Below are 20,615 nucleotides of genomic sequence, written 5' to 3' on the forward strand. Positions count from 1 at the left end.
TAATACCTGACCAAAGATTTCTTTATTATTTTAAGTTTTTTATGCAATTAAAATATTCTTTGTAGATATATACAAAAATCATTAAATATCCGATTGCAACGAATCTAGACGTTTTTCCTTTATTTTAGCTAGCTTTTTGATTCAGTAGGACCAGCTGCTTTACTTAAGTTTTTTTCTTTCTTCGAGATTGTAGACTGGGACTGGGTCTGTAAAACAACAGATTTTTCATAATCATAAAATGCAGTTTCCTTACTTTAAAATTATCTTGCATAATTGTCAAGATAATTTACTAATTTTTTCCTTAAACATACTTAAAATCTTAGGGGCTGGCTGTAAGGAACAACATAAGGTTATAAAAATAAGGCACTTTAAGAAACCAAGTTTTGCAATTCCAAAAATTTTTTGGCTTAATCTATTTCATAAATCAATTTTTTTAAAACTTACCTTTAAAGATTTGTTTTTAAATATTGATGGGGCTGTTTTTGAATATCCAATTTGATTAAGGTATCTAATGCCCAAGGTAGTTCCACCTATTTAAAATGTTATAATAATAAAATACTTTTGGATTAATGTTTTATAAGTAAAAATGGTCATTTTAGGTAGCTTACCAATGGTTACTGTGTATCTTAGTGGAGTAAAAATTTTATATAATGCATATGTAAGTGCCCAGTAGCCGGCACTAGATTTTTGTATAACTTCTATGTAATTTTCACCAAAAGGTAAATGTTTCATTAAGCTTGCTATATCTACTCCACTGAAAACAAAGACCCCACAGAGTTTTAATTGTTATGTTACTAAATATGTTGAAATAAATCAAAGGCTAACTTTTTTGCAGCTGCATAAAATATTGCCACCCATCCTGCAGAAGTAGCTAAATGCACAGGAATAAGTATATACCAATAATCTTTTGTCATTTGTTTCATTTTCTGAAAAACTGATACCTTCTTATCAGTAGTTATTTGATCTTTTTCCACAAGTTTTTGCTTATTTTCTTGAGATTTCTCATCTTTAAAAGGATCTGTTGCATAGCTGCGCTCTAATGACTTGACAAAATGATTAAAGTTATTTTTCAATGGCTTCTCATAGAAACTAATTATATTTGGCAATGTATGGTAATTACTTGCTATTTCCCTATAGAAAAAATGCTTTCCTAAAGATATAAAAACGTATAATTATAATATAAATAAGTGATTACGAATTTCAAACTTACTAACCTGTAATTTTATTTTTCAAATATGATTTATTAATGTAACATGTGCAACATGCTGGTAATGAAGCATTAATAGATAAGAGAGTTTTATTAGCTAAAGATATAGTAGTAAGTTTTAGACTTCTGTTGAGAAATAACTCCATTTCTGAATGAAATTGATAACAATAAAGAACAATAAATTCACCAGAAACCTTACTCTCTTCTGGTATCAATCGACATTTTAACGTATACTATTTTAGGCCTGGTTAAATGAATTCTTTAAAATTCTGATAAAATCACAGAGGGCTACGTTCAACGTCAAAAGACAATCTCAAGATATCCAACCAAACCAAAGTGTTCAGCGAGAACAATCCAGTATGGTACACTCTGCCTCTCTTCCACCTCATAGTTCGGCACATCGCCGTCAGGTGGCTGGCACGCGTAGCGACTTTCTCGATGGTAAGATTTTACCTGTGAAGTACTTAAGCCGCGAGTCACGCTTGTTCGCTGTCTCTCGACTACGTCGAGGCCCTAAGTCCAGTGCTGGTAGGTAGCTCGTGGGAAATCCCTCTCCCCACCACGTTGACCAAGCTGGCACGCACCAGCGTTGCCAACTCCGCCATTTTGAATAATACTACGATGTATAATATATATAACTGTATAATCATTGTAACCTGTCGTATCTTAATCTAAATAGTGCAATTGTAATATTTACATGTAAATAAAATATTTTTCTTCGTTATGATGATAAAAATTGTTGAACTCGGTTGTATACATCTTGAATATCAAATACTGATAATTCTAATAAGGAACTAAAGTATTCATAATCAATAGGTAGCAGTCTTCCGTTATACACGTCTTCTAAGACTTCAACTGCTAAGTTTATTTTATCTAGATAAAGGAAATTATTGTATAGTTCTTGAAAAAACTTTATAGTTTTGTACTGATTTTCATAATGTTTTATTGTTAATTACTAAAAGACACCAAAAAGATGTCTTTCAGACATTTGGTGCTTTATGGGTTATTTGTTCTTGGTCTCTATCCATTATTCTCTGAAACAAAAAAAATGTTAACATTTTTTATTTGGGGCCAAACCGTCCCCGAGTATAATTATATTTAATTTGTTAAATTATACTATTTTACGCCAAAATGAAATAAATATAATAATGAAATTTACAAATTAATTTGATCACAATTAACAAATTTGTATTCTAGCTTGGCACGATAGATCTTTGATGCTACAATGAAAACTGACTAATGTTTAAAAATCTCAGCTATATATTTAAGCCAGCCAAATCGTGGACAGAATATTCTTCCCGCCATGCCGTTCTCTGCGCGCGCAGCTCTCACACATAGAAAGCTGCTGCTATGCCGTGAGTACCGGCACGATCTGGCTTCACTGGTTGAATTGACCCTGTATTATATAAACTTTATGCAATAATAATATATTATGCAAAAGAACACTTAATTTCTCTGTCAGTGTAAGTTATCTTCTCAGTGCGTTGCAGATCAGGTATACAATTAAACTATTTCTTTTCTTTCAGTTTCTTCTAACACTGGACACGCTTTTAGTTATAAGTTTTGGCGCGGCGGCTTCCACAGTTCCACGCAACATATGGCGGTTAGTCTTCCAACACAGGTATTTCAAGATATTTACATCATATTAGAATAACACCACAAAATAACGTTTCACATATATATTTTGTATAATAAACATTTTGTACGTTACAAGAAATAAAATATCTATTTTAAGGTGATTTTTCTTGTCCCAACGGGTTTTTTTTTGGACACGTTTTGTCTAGCTTCCAGACGTCGAATGATATTCTGCAACCTACTAAATTCTAAACTAGACGAAGATGGCGCTGAAGTCTCATCCGCCATAGAGTTCCTTATAGGAACTCTAATCCGCCATAGCTGTAGTGGGGGTAGTCAATTGGCTTCTTTAGTCCGACATCTGACTTCGTTCTATGGTTGACCTGGTGCTTGTATCGCCACAAACAAAAATCACCCAACGTGACCTAGACCCGAGTGACCCAATCACAAATCATCGTTTTAATATCAGATAGCGGCCAGAGATGGCGTTGCATTAATCGTGTTTGTTTATTGGTAGACGCGTCTGGCGCCAATTTGAAATTATAAGCTATTATCTACGCTTTTTATAAACAACAATAACATACATTACTCGTAGTACAAAAGTAGCATTTGAATGCAGAAAAACGTATGATTATTAAATAATTTTCCTCCAGATCAATAATCGAACGATCAAAACGATAGACAATATATTAAACGACTCACAAAACAATTTCAAGCTATACTTCAATTGTATTCCCTCGAAGAAAGCTATTAACGCAAAATGTTAATCAAAAGAGACTGCGTTAAAACTTTTCCACTGCACAGTATATGGGCTATATTTATCAGAATCCAATCTATCGGGAATTGAATACCAAGGGAGTGGTTCGCGCGAATCCATTCAGTTTAGAAGTTGCTCTCGGTTATAAAACTCAGTTTCAAACGACTAAAAACTTACTCGAATCTCAACTGGGCCATTAAAATCACTCTCCCATCAGGTTTACTATTGGCAATAACCTTCAGGCAGGTTGCATTTAGGAATTGGCAAGTTAAAAATCTAAACAAAAAATGAAAAAGTGCAGAAAGTTCACTGTTCGAGTTTTCCACGAACAAGCATAAGAATAGAAGAAAATCTTTGTTTCTTGCACGATTCGTGGTAGTAGAGCTCTCGATGCTAATCTAATTCCGATAAAGATCGGTGTTAATAGGAAGATATGAGAACGTGGGTGTGGCGGTTGGGGCGGTTGGTGGTACGTTTTGTTTATTATTTCAGCATGGCCGGCTGGTTTATATTGTGCCTGGTGGCTTGTAAATGCGTCTGGTGCTCTTGAAATCGCAAAGCCTCCCTCCCTCTCCCCACTCTCTCCCCATTCACTCTTTTGCAGCCTTTAACGAAAATTGGGAGAACGCGTTTCTTCGTCAGACCAGTTCGAGTAGCCGAGCCCTGGACGCTATCAATTTTCGCTATCCGTTGGATACCCCGATCCTTTAATCAAGCAACGCCTACTCATCGTCCTTTAATTTTCTCGAACGTGGCGTGGAAACTTTCCCTTTCCCATCCTTTTCATCATGCGTCTTCCATAAGCAGAATTCAGAGTTCGATTGATCCAAAAAATTGTCAAACTTAAACGTCAACCTGTTATTATATATATATATCATTTACTTTAAAACAATTTTAATCCCCTCCAGTTCACGTTAAAAATCAACAACTCTCCAGTGGGTCGCTTTTCTACTGTGCAAGGCCAGAAAATAATAAGTCGTTGGAAATAATTCCAGTTCAGCGAGTTGCTCAAATCTCGTGATGGGATTTGAAATATAATTGTGGAATTTGATGGGATTATTTGATTTATTTTAGGTGGGAGGGAGGTTATTAAAAAAAGTAAGTGTTCGTGAAGAGAGTGATTCATTTGTGACTGAATAAGCTCTGGAATGTTGCTGCAATTACATATGAAATGAAAGAAGTGGATTATCCAGGAAGAAACAGCATCCAGATCGATCACCCTTAACAGTTTCAACCGAGTCTGTCCCGAAGCTTAATTTGAATTTAAAGCCGAAGTGATATTATTCCAGTACAGTCATGCTGGCTGCAAGATTGTCCCTGCAACTAATATTTCACCAGTTTTACAATATTTTCGTCATTTCTACGTAACACAAATTTTAAGTTTTACCAGTCCATGGTTCGTTCTCGTGCAAAATAAACCTTCCCATTAAAAGTAAGAGTGGCAGTTTTTAGTGTGACTTCAAGAGGCCATGCCTCTTAGCTCCAACGTTTCATCAAGGGATGCCCTTCATCAACTTACAACAACGGTACGCGCTGTAGAAAAAATGTTTAGATTATACTTTTCCCCTTAATGCTTCATCTGTATTTCGCTCTAAAGAAATATTTTGTTTATCTTATTTTCTCTCAGAAATATATTTCGTGTATTTTGAAAATTAAATTGATGGAATGCTCGCTTTTGGAATCCAAAGGATTCCAATGCTTCTTTTGCCCACGTTCTCTACCAGTCTACACTGTATCCATGCAGATAGCATGTTGCTAAATTATAACAAGATTTTTCACTAATTTAAACCAACGGGTTTCTTGATTTCTTCTTACAAGTACTCGCTGTTTCTCACAATATCTTTTGACCTTTCACCAATAGCTCTATAAAATCCACGTGTGTCCGAAGGTCGACCATTGTTTACACAGCCGATAACAAATGAAATTACAGGATTTTGCAGGATTTGCATGGCGAGGCGTTAAAAGCGTAATATAATTTACTCGACAAGGTTGAACGCGTGGTTGAACGACGAAGAGAAATTAGCAGCGAGACTGCACTCTCTGTGAAATTTCGGTCACTCTCGCTTGTGCACTTGAAAGTGTATTTTCATATTTACAAAGGCCCTGAAATCACGTGTTTCGGTTGGTAAAACGAGAGGAACAGCCGCACATCCGCCGGAAGTCTAATTTGAATACGATAATACTCGAGTGATAAACGCGTCGCGCAATCTGTCAATGCCTCGATAAGCCATTGATTTAATTACGTACAATTTCCAGTTTAATCCGTCTCTCTCGCTGAAAATTCTCACGATAAACTAAAAATCGCATAACCTGGCAAACATGACCTATAATTCCGTTTGTTTTCAGTTCCAGTGAACGTACCTTGTGTTTTACAGCTTTGTGTAGTTGTGTGTTGTGGGGAGTATATGTATTCATACACGAGGCGATTGATTTTGAGGAGACGCAGTGAAAAGGCATTATTCTGTTGTTAGGAGGAGCGACGCCGTACCGGAAGGTACATCGCCGGTGGAACAGTGCTGGCCGCTACGCTGTTGGCATTGCACCACGCGCTCTTGCGGGATGCGTCAACTATAGCTGGAGTTTGCATACCAGCCATTCTAATGGCGTCCTATATACTCTGGGTCCTCTACTCGGCACGTCGAGACAGGCGAAAGGTAATCGATCAATTCTTTTCTATTCTCTGCCCTCTGCCCCTCTTCACATAAAAATTTTTCTCTCCTTGAATTTATCAGACTGGAATCGCTGCTAAAATCAGACAAATACACCACGTTCCATAAATTCACATGTTTTTTTTTTCAATTTTTTTCAATTTTACCCTCAACACGTGTCTGGTGGCCCAAGAATCTCATTGTGCACGCATCGATCATTCTGGATCTTTCTTTCTCCCAACAATTTCTTGAAAAATGGTGCTGTTGATGATCAAAGGAAGGAGGGGGGGGGGGGGAGGGGGGTGCTGTGCACGTGGTTCGCCCTTGGCCTAGCCTTAGCGCTTTCAAAAGAGAATATTAAAGTTTTGCCATCTTTTCATTCACAGTATATACTCGACGTCTATTATCCAGGATTTATTACAAATCAACGTGCATCGATTCTCATCGTGACAATACGTCCTACGCTAGCGTGGGTACTTACCAATAAAATCCAACTCGAAATTTAATAGAAACTCCTTTCTTACCAATAATAACTGGTCTTATCGATATTATGGTTGTATGCATTGTATATTTTCTTTTTATTGATATTTAATTAAAGTTGAAAAAGGTAAAATTGTGCCAAGTTGCATTCTTTAAAATTCCAGAAAGAGAGGGGGGATTCCTGTGAGCTTGCGTCAGGTGGCTCAGACCGTGTTTATCACTTGGGATAATTTTTGAAAGATATCGTATAACGAGCTTACAAAGGTCATTGGGACTTTTGCGCGTTGAATTTATGCATGAAACGATGCTCTCCTATTATTCGTTAACTGGCAGCGAAATTATAATCTTTGTTATTAAAATGTAAATTTTTTTCTGGACCCATACAAGCCTTGTGGTCATTGAATTTTTGCTCTTGCGTTTGTTACTTTCATCAGAGGCTATCGTATTCAACCGCTTAATTATGTATCATTCACAGTCCACCTATTTTTGCTCTTACGACAAACCTCTGTAAAAAAAGAAGACACGTGTCACTCGTGCAATATAAAATGAAGCGATTTTTCTTTCTAGTTAGCAATTCAGTTGTGAATAGATCCTCTTGACGAAGCTAATTTATTCGTGCATTTTCCAGTACAATTTTATATCGACAAATTGATCGATTACTTTATATACCTTTCCAATTCTAATATTTACATTTCTTTGGTTTGTCATTTTCTGTAATATTTCATTGCTCGATAAAGGACACACGTGGAGAGAGAGAGAGAGCTGACAATATACTATAATAATAACATTTCTGTGAAATTTCTGTTTATTAAAAATTTATTCGATAAAATTTTAATGAAACGTCACGATAATTTTTAAATCAATTGATTAGTGTGTTAAAATTAGTAAGGGAGAAAACAATGAGTATTTATATTTTTAATTAATATTTCGTTTATTTCTGTGATCTTGAAGGAACAAAGCTAACCCATCCATTATCCTATTGACCAAACACGTGTGTTTCATTTAATTAAATTAATAACAGGACAAATTCTGTGAATCAAATTATTTTTATTAATATTTATAATAGGAAAAACATTGATTGAGAGAGAAATTATATCATTTTTTAATTAATATATTTTTTTTATTTACGTGATCTCGAAGAAACATAGGTAAACCAGCCATTGTCCTAACAACCAAACACGTGTTTGATTTAATTAAATTAAAAATACACAATATTTTGAGGATCAAATGATTTTTATTAATATTTGTAATGGGAAAAACATTAATTGAGAAAGAGATTTTATATTTTAAACTAATCTATTTTGTTCATTTGGATGATCTCAAAGGAACAAAGCTAACCCAGGCATTATCTAAAAGCTCAATAAATGTATCTAATTTAATTGGATCCTTGTAACAGATGGCATGTGCTGAATTCTACCGCATATATGCAAAGTCCTCCAAAGCGATTCTATACAATTCAATCGACGAAGAAGTTAATGCTGTTTCTCACTGTAAACATTTGCCATCCCAACTATTTAACAAAAATTGTCCCAGTTTACAACTAAATGTACATATACATACGAATTGGATCGATAAAACTTAAGAAATAAATAAAACACGTATCGACTGAAAAATGATTTACTTGTTTCACTTCTTTTCACTATTTTGGGAGATTTGTTTATACCACGTTTCGTCGGATTGCCGCAACACGGCAGAGACGCGATAAATAAAATATAGCGATGACACAACATGATGGATTTCATAAAGGACGATTTAACACGATTTAACACGATTTACCAGGGTGATGCGATACGAAGAGGGAAGATATCAAACATAATTAATTACGCTAACTGTCAATCCGTTTGCGTGAAACGTTTTACAAACTGCCTCACTTTGATTTGTAATTCTAGCATCAAGACATACGCGCGTATCAATTTGCACAAATGCTTTCGAATGTTACGTGAAACTATTTAATAGAAAAATAAAGACGCAGAAACCTTTTGATCCTCATCGTTACCCTCGCGCAAAGTTAAAAAATTGCTGATCTTTGCAACTTTGACCGAACTTTGCTTGTTTAATATTTCACGTTAAAACGATATAACAGAATCTATATACCGCACGTGCAATCAAGTTAGATCCGGTTAAATTGCATTAATATATCGCTGCACGATACATGTGGTTATCCCGAGGCGACGCGGAGGCCACGTCAATGTGGAAGTTGACAAATTTGATTAAAAAATATGTGTACTATAGCTCGTCAAAGGCTATTGAAAAACTTACGGACCAATTTTCAATCAGAGCAACAAATCATTCTTCGATTCACAAAAATATTCATTGTTTTGGAGCCAGCCGAAGTTAGTTTTCTTAAATCTTGTATATTAAATGTGTTATAACAATTTTTATTTACTGGGAGTTTCATTATTTTGTTACGATTTAATGTTGATTAAATTTTCCTAGCATCTTTCTCTTGTTTTATAAGAAATTGATAAATTTTGTTTAAAAATATAAGTAATTTATCTTGTAAAAGGTAATTGAAAGATTTACAGACAATTTTTGAAAGAACAAAATATTATTTAATGAAAAAAAGATTCATTGTTCTAGAGTCACGTGAAATAAATTTTCTTAAACCTTGTATTCTATGTGTATAAACAATTTTTATTTACTGAGGCTTTGATCATTTTTGTTATAATTTAATATTAATTACTTTTCTCTAGCATCTTTCTCTTATTTAATAACGACGCCGAATTATTCGCGTTGAGTCAAACGCTTTGGTGTCACGTGTTTATTCAGGAAAGTAATTTCGTCTCTCGACGTCTGTTTAACGCTGTAATGTTTGCAATTTGTTGTTTTAATGAAAACAATGATTGCGTGAATAATAATATATAATTTAAAACGCTTTTAGTTAATAATAGAGTATTTTTTGTTTAAGTTTATTAAATAATTTAAAAAATATGTATTGTTATACATGCAAATGTCCCAGATTCATCCTATACACGTCAGTAGCTTTGACTTTTTCAATGCCTGCAATTTGTAATCAATTCCGTTTCAGGCACTGAGACTCGCCACTGCCTTACAGTTAACGGAAGTCATTAGCGTGCCAGCCGGAAGCGAGGACGCCATTTTACCAGTTTCGACGTCCCAAGACTCCCTGAAGACTTCTCAACGTGACCCTAGGGATAAAACCAGCAGTCTGAACACCGACTTCCTCAAAAACTCTCGGCTTTCCCCAGATCTCCATATATCCGATTACCCTGCACTCCATCTTAATTAAATTAATTTTATAGCAATGGTATATATTTTATGTTTCCATTAACGTATATTAATAATACTTGAAATAAAGTTCATTGTTAGTACTTATTCTTGATATTCTTGCATTACAGTTGATTTTATCCATTTCATGTTGAATTATTTATAAAATCTATGAAAATTGTTAGAAATTTTTTAAATCAGAATAAACTATACACTTTTTACATAGTTGATGGAAATATAATAATTTATTGTTTTTAGCAAAGTACTATTTCTCTTAGGGATAATAATTAGATTCGTCTCGTTGAGAGCAGGAGATGGTCTCATCCGTCTTTCAGCTTTCATCTCGCGGACGGCTCGTGTCAGCTCGGGCAGCCTATGTAATTAAGGAATTGATTACTGTTTCTCTTGTCCCATTTGCCGATTGGCCCGCATAAATTTCATTTCAATTACATGCTGCTCAGTCTGTTCAATTATCGTTCCCCTTTCTCAAGAGCCGAATATACATATATACGCATAAAATTTCGAAAATTCAACACAAGTGGCTTGGTATAACAAAGAAAAAATTAACGAAGTAAGTTAATTAAGGTGAGATGGAAATAAAAATGAAGAACGAAAAAGCGAAGAGACATAAATAATAAAGACACAAATATAGCAACAGGCTGTGCATTTAAAGTGAATTAAGAGTACGTTCGAAGGCGAGCTCGCGATTGGTTATAGAGATTCTACGCTGCATCTCAATCCCAGTTAATTAACGCTGTAATCGTGCTGCACTGCTGTCTGAAAATGTAAAAGCCTCTCAGAATATAAGCAAACGTTCGTGCTGAACTTTATAAATGCATTTAAAAATCCAAACTTTATCAATTAGAAACACACGTATTTTAAATGGCCTGCACCTTCATTTTTGTTATTAACTACTTTCACGTAGAGTTTTATTTATTACCCGAGGGAATCACCAAGTTGAAGCGTTTTAACGTTTGCACGAGTTAAGATATTAGTTAGAATATTTCTGCTCGCTATTACACCACAGTTGTGATGTAAATAATAATTTTTTTAAGGTTCCAAGGGTGTCCTTCTCAAAATATATACACTATATACATATAGTATAATTTAACATTTGCGGAAGTGTATCACTGTAATAACATTTTTATTCTTAATTAAATTAATTATGGGGTATAAATAATAATAATTCAAGTCTTACGAAGGTGTCCTCCTGGAGTTATAGTATACTATATATCATAAACTTCGCCAAAATTCCAGTTTTAATAAGATGATCAATTTGGATCTTTTACAGCCACCATTTTCCGATTTATGCGTTCGTTCGGAGCGAGCTAATACACGAGCTTTCAGTATTCTAGCTTATTTCGTTTTTTTGTCCCAGTCATAACTGGGGAGCTTCGATTACGAGCGACGCTAGAGAAATTTACGGCCACCGAAGTGGCTGCCCCGAGAATTTCTCGTTATTGCATCTGCAATTTCCAGGCTACGCGCTACCCCAGTGCAGTAGTTTGGCATTATTATTTCTCAGACGAGAGAGGGATTTTGCAAATTATAATTAATGGGGATAATTCGTATCGTACTGCTCGACTGAAATTAATCAGACAGAACGATTCTCTGATTAATGAATTAAAGCTTGAATCCCTCGACATTGTTCACCTTTATTAGTTAAATATATCATTTGTTTGTATAATATTCACAAGTTACACTAGGAGGAATAATAAAGTATTTCTAAAGTACATGAATTAAAGGACGATATTACCGTTGTAAATTAGCAGTGACCTTGGTTGAAACTTCCATTTTACGATGGCTTTATTACTTCTGATATAATTTAAATTTTAAAGTTTAGTATAATTTTACATTGTTACTCTTTTAGCTCGTTCTCTTTCCACCACTGTTTTAATTTGGCTGAACAGTAATTACAAAGTCGTCGTTATTCTTTCCAGGAATTGTATACTGACATTATTATTGTTATTATCATTAACTTTTACATAGACTTTTTTTTATTATAGATTTTACCATTGCAGTCTGCATATAACCATTAAATTTTATGTCGTACATTTTTTATATCTCCTCAGTTGGTTATATGGTCCGGAAAACACATAGTTGTTAATTTTACATTACGCATCGTTTAGTATTTTCAATTGGTTATATTTTAACACAAACTATTACCTATTTGATACAAAATAACCACAACGAACAGCGCATAATTGACTAAATTAATGTTTCATCAATGATTGACCATATTCCCTGCTATGCTAAACGTTTTAAAAACTTTGTTAAATTAATTAAGAAAAGTTTTGCAATTAAGCAACAGTAATATCTTAACACAAGCTGCTACCTGTTCGATAAAAAATAACTAGATACACTCCAAGAATGTACAACATATATAATTGACTAAATTAATGTTTCATCAATGATTGACTCGTATCCCCTGCCTCACTAGAAGTCTTAAAAACTCAATTGAATGGAGAGAAAGTCCTGTAATAACGGTATAGAAATAATAAAAGTCTCAGATTTGTTTTATCCTTTGAGACCTGGGTAGAACAGCTTTTAGGAGGCTGAAAAAATTCTATAAAAATGTTTCAATATAGTTCAAGACGAGAAAGAGCAGAAAGTCTGATAGGTAGGTCTACTTTTGGAGCTGTTCTCTTAGGATGTAATCAGGAGTAGAAGTGTGCAGAGAAACGTAAAGGAATCTAACCTATTGGAGTTGTAGGCGTGAAGGAGAATAAGAGAAAAAAGGGGGTAAAGCACATCGAAGATGCTTTTAGTGTGTAGGGTTGGCTGATAAAGCGTTGCTCTCGCCAGGGTTACTTCTACAAAGTTACACGCTCTCTCAATCGTAATGCTGTCACCGGGTGGTAAAGTGACGAAAAGCGTTTTCCTTACTCTCTTACATTTCCTCGCTCCTTCTAATTATTATTTTTTCGCTGTATACCTGTGTATCAACTCAATTTATCACCTTTCTCACTACAAACTCTCTTTCTCGTATCTTTAACAATTTTTTAATCCAATTAAAAAAAAAAAAATATTTTATTCCATGCCAGTTTATCATTATTTTCATTTATACGAAAAAATCTACTTTTTCCCAGCATTTACTACAGTTTTTCTTAGATTTTTTTTCTTACAAAATTCTCTCTCGTATCTTAACCGTATCCTCGACATTTTCCCCTTCCATTTTACTATCTACCACTATTTTTACTGCACAGTTTCTTCTCAATTTTTTTTTTACAAAATCTTCTTTCTTATCCTGAATGTATCCTTCACATCCACCCCACTATTTTTACTGCTATTTCATTTCGATTTTTTTTGTAAATTCTATTTCCTGTCCTTACTGTATCCTCAATACCCCTTCCTTTTTTTTATTCCTGTATACATTCGCTTTTACACCAATAACTTTTGTTCGCCCGCACTCCTTCGAACGACGACTCTTTCATGCTCCTGACTCGAGTGACATTTATCGAAAAAAAAATTATTTTCAAGCGTAGGCGTAGGTGTGCCTTGGAAGAAGCTTCACTGCGTGGGTTATACAGTGTGTATGTGTATGTATGACAGAGTAAGTCAGGATAGTAGATACACTAGACAAACTTACCTACGCCTGAAAGTTTGTAATTTACTCTGATAAGCTGTAACATGTATATGTCTTGCACGAGACTCGTACATCAGCTTTACGACGCACTTTACAGAAAACCAAGGATAATTACTTATTCCCCCTGGTTCAAAGAAACAACACTCCACCTGTGATTCCTCGAATATAACCTCTTACCATAATCTATGTATATGTATATTTCATATACGAAAAATTCTCTCAATACCTGATCCACGTGAATATTGCGCAGAAAATATTACATATTAATATATAAATAAAGAAGAATTATTTTTATTAATTATTATTTATTATATAGAGCATTATATAATATGCAATCGATTTTTGCAATTGATTAATAAATACTGTTACGGAACGTTGATAAAAATAATGAGATAGTTATGGGGATAATTTCGTATAGTTTGACGTAATTATTCGGCTATCCATAATGTCTTTATCCGGTTAATGCAAGCGGATTTACGGTGCTTGGCCAATTGACGACAATCGGTAAATTTTCGTGACCCGTCTAATGCTGGGTGGACGACCCGCTAGCTAAGTTTTGCTTAAAATCAGGTCAGTGGTTTATCTGGTATTTGGGACAAGCGCACACAATTACACGTGCCGATATAACAGCCACTCGTGTACTACGTGCGATAGCACATGTATGCGGATAATCGAGTGACACGGTTACACATTAATGACGTTACGCTTAAAATTATCTGCTCACTTATTTCACCGGAACGTTAATTCCAAAGTTGATTTTGGGGGGAAATCATTTTATTAGGGTGGAAATTCTATTTAGATTTTTTAAACTATATATACATATGAATTTCTGAGTCTTTTGATATAGCAGAGGTTTTTAAATTCTCGGAGAACAACTGGAATTTTCTCCCGACACACTATGTCATCCTGTTAATTACCCATTTCTAGTGAGATTTAGCAGAGTAAACAAGAAAATAAACGTCATCGAAACGTTGAAAAGTGTACAAACGTTGCACGGTAGTTTCGTACGTTTAACCGAGTTGTCAAAGTTGCCCTTCAAGAGGAACGCGTTGATTTGACTAAACTGTGGAAGAATCGCGGTGACCTCAGAAAACTATGCACCATCCTTGCTTCGTATATTGCCTCGATTTTTCTCCCCTTCCCTCGTTCACCCTCGCAACACAGCCTTCCTCTCTTCGTTCCTTATTCCCTTACTCAATTTTAGTTCACCTTGCACTATTCTCTCTTTTTCCTTGCCCTTTCCCGACTCTTCTCACATTTCCCCTCTTCTCCACCCTTCTACCCTACGAGGCTTGAAATGTTCTCTCAACTCCGCAAATTCTCAACTCCCAAACAACCCAAGTTTCACCTTTGCTTTTTTAACTTTTAACCAACTAATTGACCTCGATCGAGCATTCAGTCTGACGAGTTTCGATCACCATCACTGCAATTTTTCATTATGATTTTTACCTACCTTGTAGTTATTTTCCAATTGTGACTAAATTCACGATTTAACTCTGTTTATTGCTCGATATATTTATTCTTCTTTTTTAACTCATTTATTGTCAGATATTTTATTACTCAAAACTACTACGAACTCTCTCATGTCTCTCAATACGATATAATTATAATGACTATTAACGTTTTGAATATTTAAGTAAATTATTAATTTACTCGAGTACATTTATCAATATATATTCAATAATTATTTAAAGTTTAAAAGCCAATCGAATTTTTTCTAAGAGATTTTGAATGATGGAGATGTGCGTTTGTTGATGGGAGGGGATTGTAGGCAGCAGGTGGTGGCTACCTCGCGAACCTGGATCGATCGAGCGAGAGAGGAACGGTCCAAGTTCGACCTGCGATGTTGTTGTGCCCAGGAAATCCTACGCCACGCCGGAAGTTTCGCATTGTCGCGGTAATCAGGTTGCCCGAGCATGTCTAAACCGAACGAACAACCTTGAAGCAAGAGGAAACTTCGAGTCTGTAGCTGAAAGGAACGCAGCCCACTTTATGCTCTTGTAGCTTTATTTTCATAGCCCCCTTCTCTCCACTTCTACTCTCTCCCGTCCCCAACCACCCCCTCTTTTACCATCGAAGCCTCTTATTTCAGTTATCTCCCGCAGTGTCCCCAACAAGATTAATGAACGATCCTTGCAAAGAGTTTGATGGCAGCTGCCTGGCTACTCACCTGCGCAACGTCGTATATCATTCGCTTAAAAAGTCTTTGGAGTGAAAAACAACTAAATAGTAAAAAAAAAAAAACACAAACTCTGCACTTCTCCCCCAATTAAATTTCCCACCCTCCGATCGACTTATTAAAGCTTCGTTATCGGTAATTGCAATTTATCATCAATAACCTTTATCTATCTTTGAATCAGTTTTATCCAGTTTCATAATAATTGCAGTCTTGAATTTTTTTATTATTATTTAAAGTTTTTCTATTGTGAATCACGTATTTTTGATATTTTTTAATGTAATAGTAAATTAATCTACAATTTTTCTGGGGATTTGTTAGAGAGCATGGTATCGATGAGTTGAATTTGTATTGCTTTTACACCTGTCGAAGAAAAAGTTTATCTGGAATTGCTGCCTGCGTATCTATTAATGATTATCGAGCTCTATTCGGTATTCAGGTCAGTTTCGTGAAACGGTTGCTGTAAGAAAGAACCAAGGGTGGATTGAAATTTACACAAGGAATTCAATTCTTTAATCGTCTTGCACAGAATTGTGATTAGTAGAGGAATGAAGAATAGTGTTGGAATTTGTAAATATGGAAAATTAAACAACAAAATAATATACAAATAATTTAATAATAATTGTGTGCAAGACGACGAGAGGCAATCAATGCTGTAGAAATTAATACAAATATGAAGGATGTATAGAAATGGATTTATATACTAATACGATAGCACGTGAGAGAAAGGTTGTTGAATTTTGAAATTAAAATTGGCGTTTAATCGTAATTGGGCCGCAGTGATAAATTCAATTATTTTCATGCGAAAAATTCGCATTTTAATTTAAAAATTGCAAGCATTGATTTGCGTCATAGTCGTAAAACAGATTTATAGTATTTTGGCAGAGTGCGCCGCCGTGCTGGTTTCGAGAAAGTGAATTATATACACCAGGCCAAAAGTGGGTCAGTGTGTCTCGAAAAATACGTAACTAGGTCTGCGGGGGTGTCGACTGTTGCTCGTTTCCAGTTCGACGTACGAGCATGAAAGGGAATTGATCGATTCGTCAGTGAAGCATCCCTAAAATTAGCCAGCCGTTCCCCAAAATAACCCAGCGATTCATCCTTAAGAAACCTTTCCCATTCAGATGACTTTGCAAAATTAGAAAAAAAAGAAGAAAAATCGTGAGAGAAATCAAGAGAATCTTGTTTGAAGAATAGGATCGAACGTGATTGTGGTATAGCAAGCGAGATATTTTTCTTGCAACGTACAGGAGGGTTAATGAATTTTAATTAAGTTGCACCATTTCCTACTAATGAATGGACGTTTTAATTAAACTTGGAGTAAAATAAAAAAACACATGGCATAGGGAACGACTATACTCTTACAGTACAACCGACAAAAGAGTTAAGCAATTTTAATTAAATTTCACTATTTCCGGCTAAACGAGCCAACTTTTCGAAGCTGGTGCATCGCGTAAAATGTGAAAGATGGAAATGTTTGATGGCGTGGTTGAAACAAAGAGATTGGAAAGAGAAATAAAAAGAGAAGGAATGAATAAAGTACAGCGACAGAAAGTTTTGAGGAGACAAAGCTGGTTTGCAGGGATAAAGGAGGTACTGACTTGGCACGATGAATGATATAAGGAGCTAATACATCGCTTGGAGCAGTAAGAAGAATAAATACGTATGTTTATTTATTCATTTGATCTCCACGTGAATGTAACGTTCTCCTGATTCATTTCCCTCACAATTGAAGCGAGGGAATTCCACACGAAAATTTTTCTGACCCATTGTCGGAGCTAACGTATGTCCTCGTAAATAAATAATGCATGGATGCAACATTCGGTAGCTTCATCACAAATACATATAGCTTCTGTTAGGAGAAAAATAGAAGACATTAATTTTCAAGCGTCACCGCAATGCATTTTCAACCCCTGGCGAACGTCGATCCTGCGTGGAGCAACAGTCGCAATCCCTGCATCCTTCCATTTTTCAAGACACGCTAACCCACATTTTCTCTATAGTTCTTATCCTATATTTTCCTAATTATTTTCATTCGTGTGGAATTAAATAATTGTGACAAATTTGGAATTTTTCGTTTAAATTAATATTGCTATATAGAAATTTTTAGAAAAATTATATCGATCGGAATTTATAACGCTCCTTAAAAGCCTTGTTATGATAAAAATGTTCAATTATTTATCTTTTCCTAGAAAAATGTCTTAAATAATTTTCAATCTTTCAGGCAATATCGTGGTTTACAATTGTCCGCAGGTGAGAGTCGAGGGGGAGGGGATAGGGAATAGTGTTCAACCACTCAGAGTTAATTGGGCGTACAGCCACCAGGGAATTCCAAACAGACTCCGCAAATCCAGGATTGCGTCCGTAAATCTAACCCCGTAATCTCGATTTCCCCTCGCCGTTGGATCTTGGCGAGTGAGCGAAAATTTGGGCCACCGTCCTCATTTGCGAAAAATAAAATGTATTTTATTAGTTTCTGCAGGGTTTCACGAGTTTGTAAACATAGCTTTATAAAACTCAGTATGGATTCAATGTTCCTTTGGGATTATGAAAAAGTTACGTCAACGTTGATGCATAAGAATTGCCAGAGTAACATGTTTTGTAATATTTGTTTATTTATTAAAAACACCACACACACACACACACACAGTGCATTATTTTACTCTCATCTCTGTTCTATTATCACAACAAAAAATGTATTCTTTCTTCTCTTCGATGATTAATTAATATTACTTATTTGTGTATAATAAATAATATATCCCACAAATTCTGTTTATTTATTAAAAATATCAGAGTGCATTATTTTACTCACCCCTATTCAACTGTTGCTACAAAATTCAGCATTCTCCTCTTGGATAATTAATTGATAATTGTGTATACAGTATATAATTAATAATCGACTACTCCGAGGCTCAAGCGAGTCACACCCCGGAAGCTCGGTTCGTTTCAAAATTTTGTTAATGAGTATCATTCGTTAGCACCGTGTCCGAGGTGGAACCACCATATTTCAAGATAAGAGTAGATTAACCGAAGCTTAAATGCTTAGGTAAATGTTCACGACGGTGCATTCAACGGTAAACGATAATTACCATAAAAAGTACCTTTGGAAATACATAAGCGGAAGATAAATTGAAAGAAAGAGAGAAAATCGTGGAGAAAAATCGTGAAGAAAAATGATGGAAAATTGGCTCCAGTTCAACTTTTTAAACTTATTATTCATAGACGAAGATGCTATGGAGTGGTAAGTTAAGACGTTTAAATTTAGAGTGGGATAACTTAAAATGGGATATTTTCAAGCACAATTTCCCGAGAGTCTTCTTTGGTAGTTATTTCATGTAGGCGTAAGGAGGAGGAGGGGGGAGGGGTAGGAGAAACCAATCACCTTGAAATTATATAAAATTGAGCGTGTAGACTCGTAACTTCTGCCAGCTATTAATACGGTTGTACAAAGTTTGCCGTAGTTTGTACAAGTTAGCGAGTGTGCGCTATTGTCGATTGCCCTTGCGGGGTCGTCCTAAAAGGGAGTCGAAACTGTAAGAGATACGATAGCAACTGTATTGAACAACCTTAACCCCCATTGCAACACACTCGAATCAATTTAATTGGCCTAATCTTCTCCGTCAAACATAATCCTTTGTTGTTTGCAAAAAACATTGTCTCTCCCATATTTTAATATTTTTCTGCAAAATTTTATTTAACCATCGATCAGAATTTTTTTTAATTAATCGAGTGAAAGCTGTATTAATTGAACTGTATGCGAACTAACGTTGAGATTTTTTTTTATCAAAACGAGAGAAAGTAGCACAGTTTTCAGTGAGTCCAGGTATTGTTTCGAATTATTACAGCGGTGAATCTTCACCATCGAACAAATCTTCGTTGTTTGTAAAAAATATTGGTAATTCCATTCCTCTGGAAATTGTATTCAACCATTCGTAAGAATTTGTTTAAATTAATTGAGTAAAAGCTGAAGAAATTTAACTGTGCGAATAAACGTTGAGAGTTTTTATCGAAACGAGAGAAAGTAGCACAATAATCAGTGTGAGCCCAAGTATCGTTCCACATAAATTTTCTTATAGAAGTAAATCGTCACCATTAAACAAATCTTCGTTGTTTAGAAACACCACTGATAATCCCACTCCCCCCTGCAAATTTTATTCAACCATCCATCAGAATTTTTCCCAAATAATCCAACGAAAGTTGGAGTAAATTGAAGTGTATATACGAACAAACGTTGAGATTTGTTATCAAAACGAGAAAGTGGCACAGTTTTTAGTTTGTCCAGGGATTGTTCCGATTTCTTAGCAGTGAAAACACTTGATAGACTGGGAGGAAGTTAGTGGAAGCTTGCAGAAAAGTTTTCTACTGAGCTTTTGTGTCGGAACGACCCCGTTAAGATACCTTCGGTTAAGGATATAGAAGTAAGTAAGGTGGGGGAGGGGGGGGGGGCGTCTTTCGGGCTGGACGTGTTCCCGGAAGTGGCGAGTCAATAGGATTGTTTGCCTTCGCGATGAGTTTCCTGGCAATGCGTTGCAACCGGAAACTACCGATCGAATCAATCCGAGATTCTTCTCTCTGTGTCAGGTAATCCTTCTTTCTCACCTATACACGTATACACACTTAGGTTCGGTTACTTACAGAAAATTTTTATTTCAAACTCTCTACGTCTTAAACGTATACCATATTACTCGACTGTGCGATAATAATTAACGAAGTGTTTTTTAGAAAAAAATCTCCCGTTTGTTTCATATTTTATATTTTTTTCTCAATTTGTATTCATTTCATTTTGTCTCCCCCTCTCTTCATATCTTAACATTCGTACTCGTATCTTTCTTACCAGCATTCTTCGTAATTTGCTCAATTAGCAACAATCGAGCATCCGCTCGTCTCGTATCAACTTTATTTCTCTCCTATTCGGGACGAGATACTACGAAGCTATAAATGACGCAATGCGAATGATG

The 20,615-nt window shown here is 35.3% G+C and overlaps 2 protein-coding genes across 3 annotated transcripts; one reads left to right on the forward strand and one right to left on the reverse strand.

The window, feature by feature from the left end:
* Positions 1–3: 3 nt before the first annotated feature.
* On the reverse strand, positions 4–2,790 carry LOC136776851 (uncharacterized protein C18orf19 homolog A). 2 transcript variants are annotated; one of them, XM_066732741.1, is made up of 7 exons: positions 1,905–2,790; positions 1,215–1,823; positions 826–1,150; positions 609–754; positions 445–530; positions 312–330; positions 4–206 (listed from the first exon to the last, which is right to left on the reverse strand). In XM_066732741.1, the coding sequence occupies exons 2-7, from the start codon at positions 1,351–1,353 to the stop codon at positions 160–162; spliced, it is 762 nt and encodes a 253-aa protein (XP_066588838.1). In that variant the 5' UTR covers positions 1,354–1,823; positions 1,905–2,790; the 3' UTR covers positions 4–159. The 2 variants fall into 2 exon arrangements, with proteins under 2 accessions (XP_066588838.1, XP_066588837.1); XM_066732740.1 differs by lacking the exon at positions 312–330 and having other exon boundaries at positions 1,905–2,771.
* Positions 2,791–4,821: 2,031 nt separating this feature from the next.
* Positions 4,822–10,010, forward strand: LOC136776857 (uncharacterized). Its single transcript, XM_066732749.1, has 3 exons — positions 4,822–5,065; positions 6,011–6,193; positions 9,696–10,010. The coding sequence occupies exons 1-3, from the start codon at positions 5,009–5,011 to the stop codon at positions 9,915–9,917; spliced, it is 462 nt and encodes a 153-aa protein (XP_066588846.1). The 5' UTR covers positions 4,822–5,008; the 3' UTR covers positions 9,918–10,010.
* Positions 10,011–20,615: the final 10,605 nt, after the last annotated feature.

The sequence above is a fragment of the Prorops nasuta genome, unplaced genomic scaffold, assembly GCF_024137725.1.
Source record: "Prorops nasuta isolate Cenicafe-Biocafe unplaced genomic scaffold, Cenicafe_Pnas_1.2 PNAS00010, whole genome shotgun sequence".
NCBI lineage: Eukaryota > Metazoa > Arthropoda > Insecta > Hymenoptera > Bethylidae > Prorops > Prorops nasuta.

Coding starts and splice junctions, on each gene's coding strand:
- LOC136776851 (XM_066732740.1), bottom strand. CDS start 1,353: ATGGAGTTATTTCTCAACAGAAGTCTAAAACTTACTACTATATCTTTA. Junction 1,151..1,214: donor TTTGAAAAATAAAATTACAG/GTTAGTAAGTTT, acceptor TTATATCTTTAG/GAAAGCATTTTTTCTATAGG. Junction 755..825: donor TTTTATGCAGCTGCAAAAAA/GTTAGCCTTTGA, acceptor CTTTGTTTTCAG/TGGAGTAGATATAGCAAGCT.
- LOC136776857 (XM_066732749.1), top strand. CDS start 5,009: ATGCCTCTTAGCTCCAACGTTTCATCAAGGGATGCCCTTCATCAACTT. Junction 5,066..6,010: donor TTCATCAACTTACAACAACG/GTACGCGCTGTA, acceptor TTCTGTTGTTAG/GAGGAGCGACGCCGTACCGG. Junction 6,194..9,695: donor CACGTCGAGACAGGCGAAAG/GTAATCGATCAA, acceptor ATTCCGTTTCAG/GCACTGAGACTCGCCACTGC.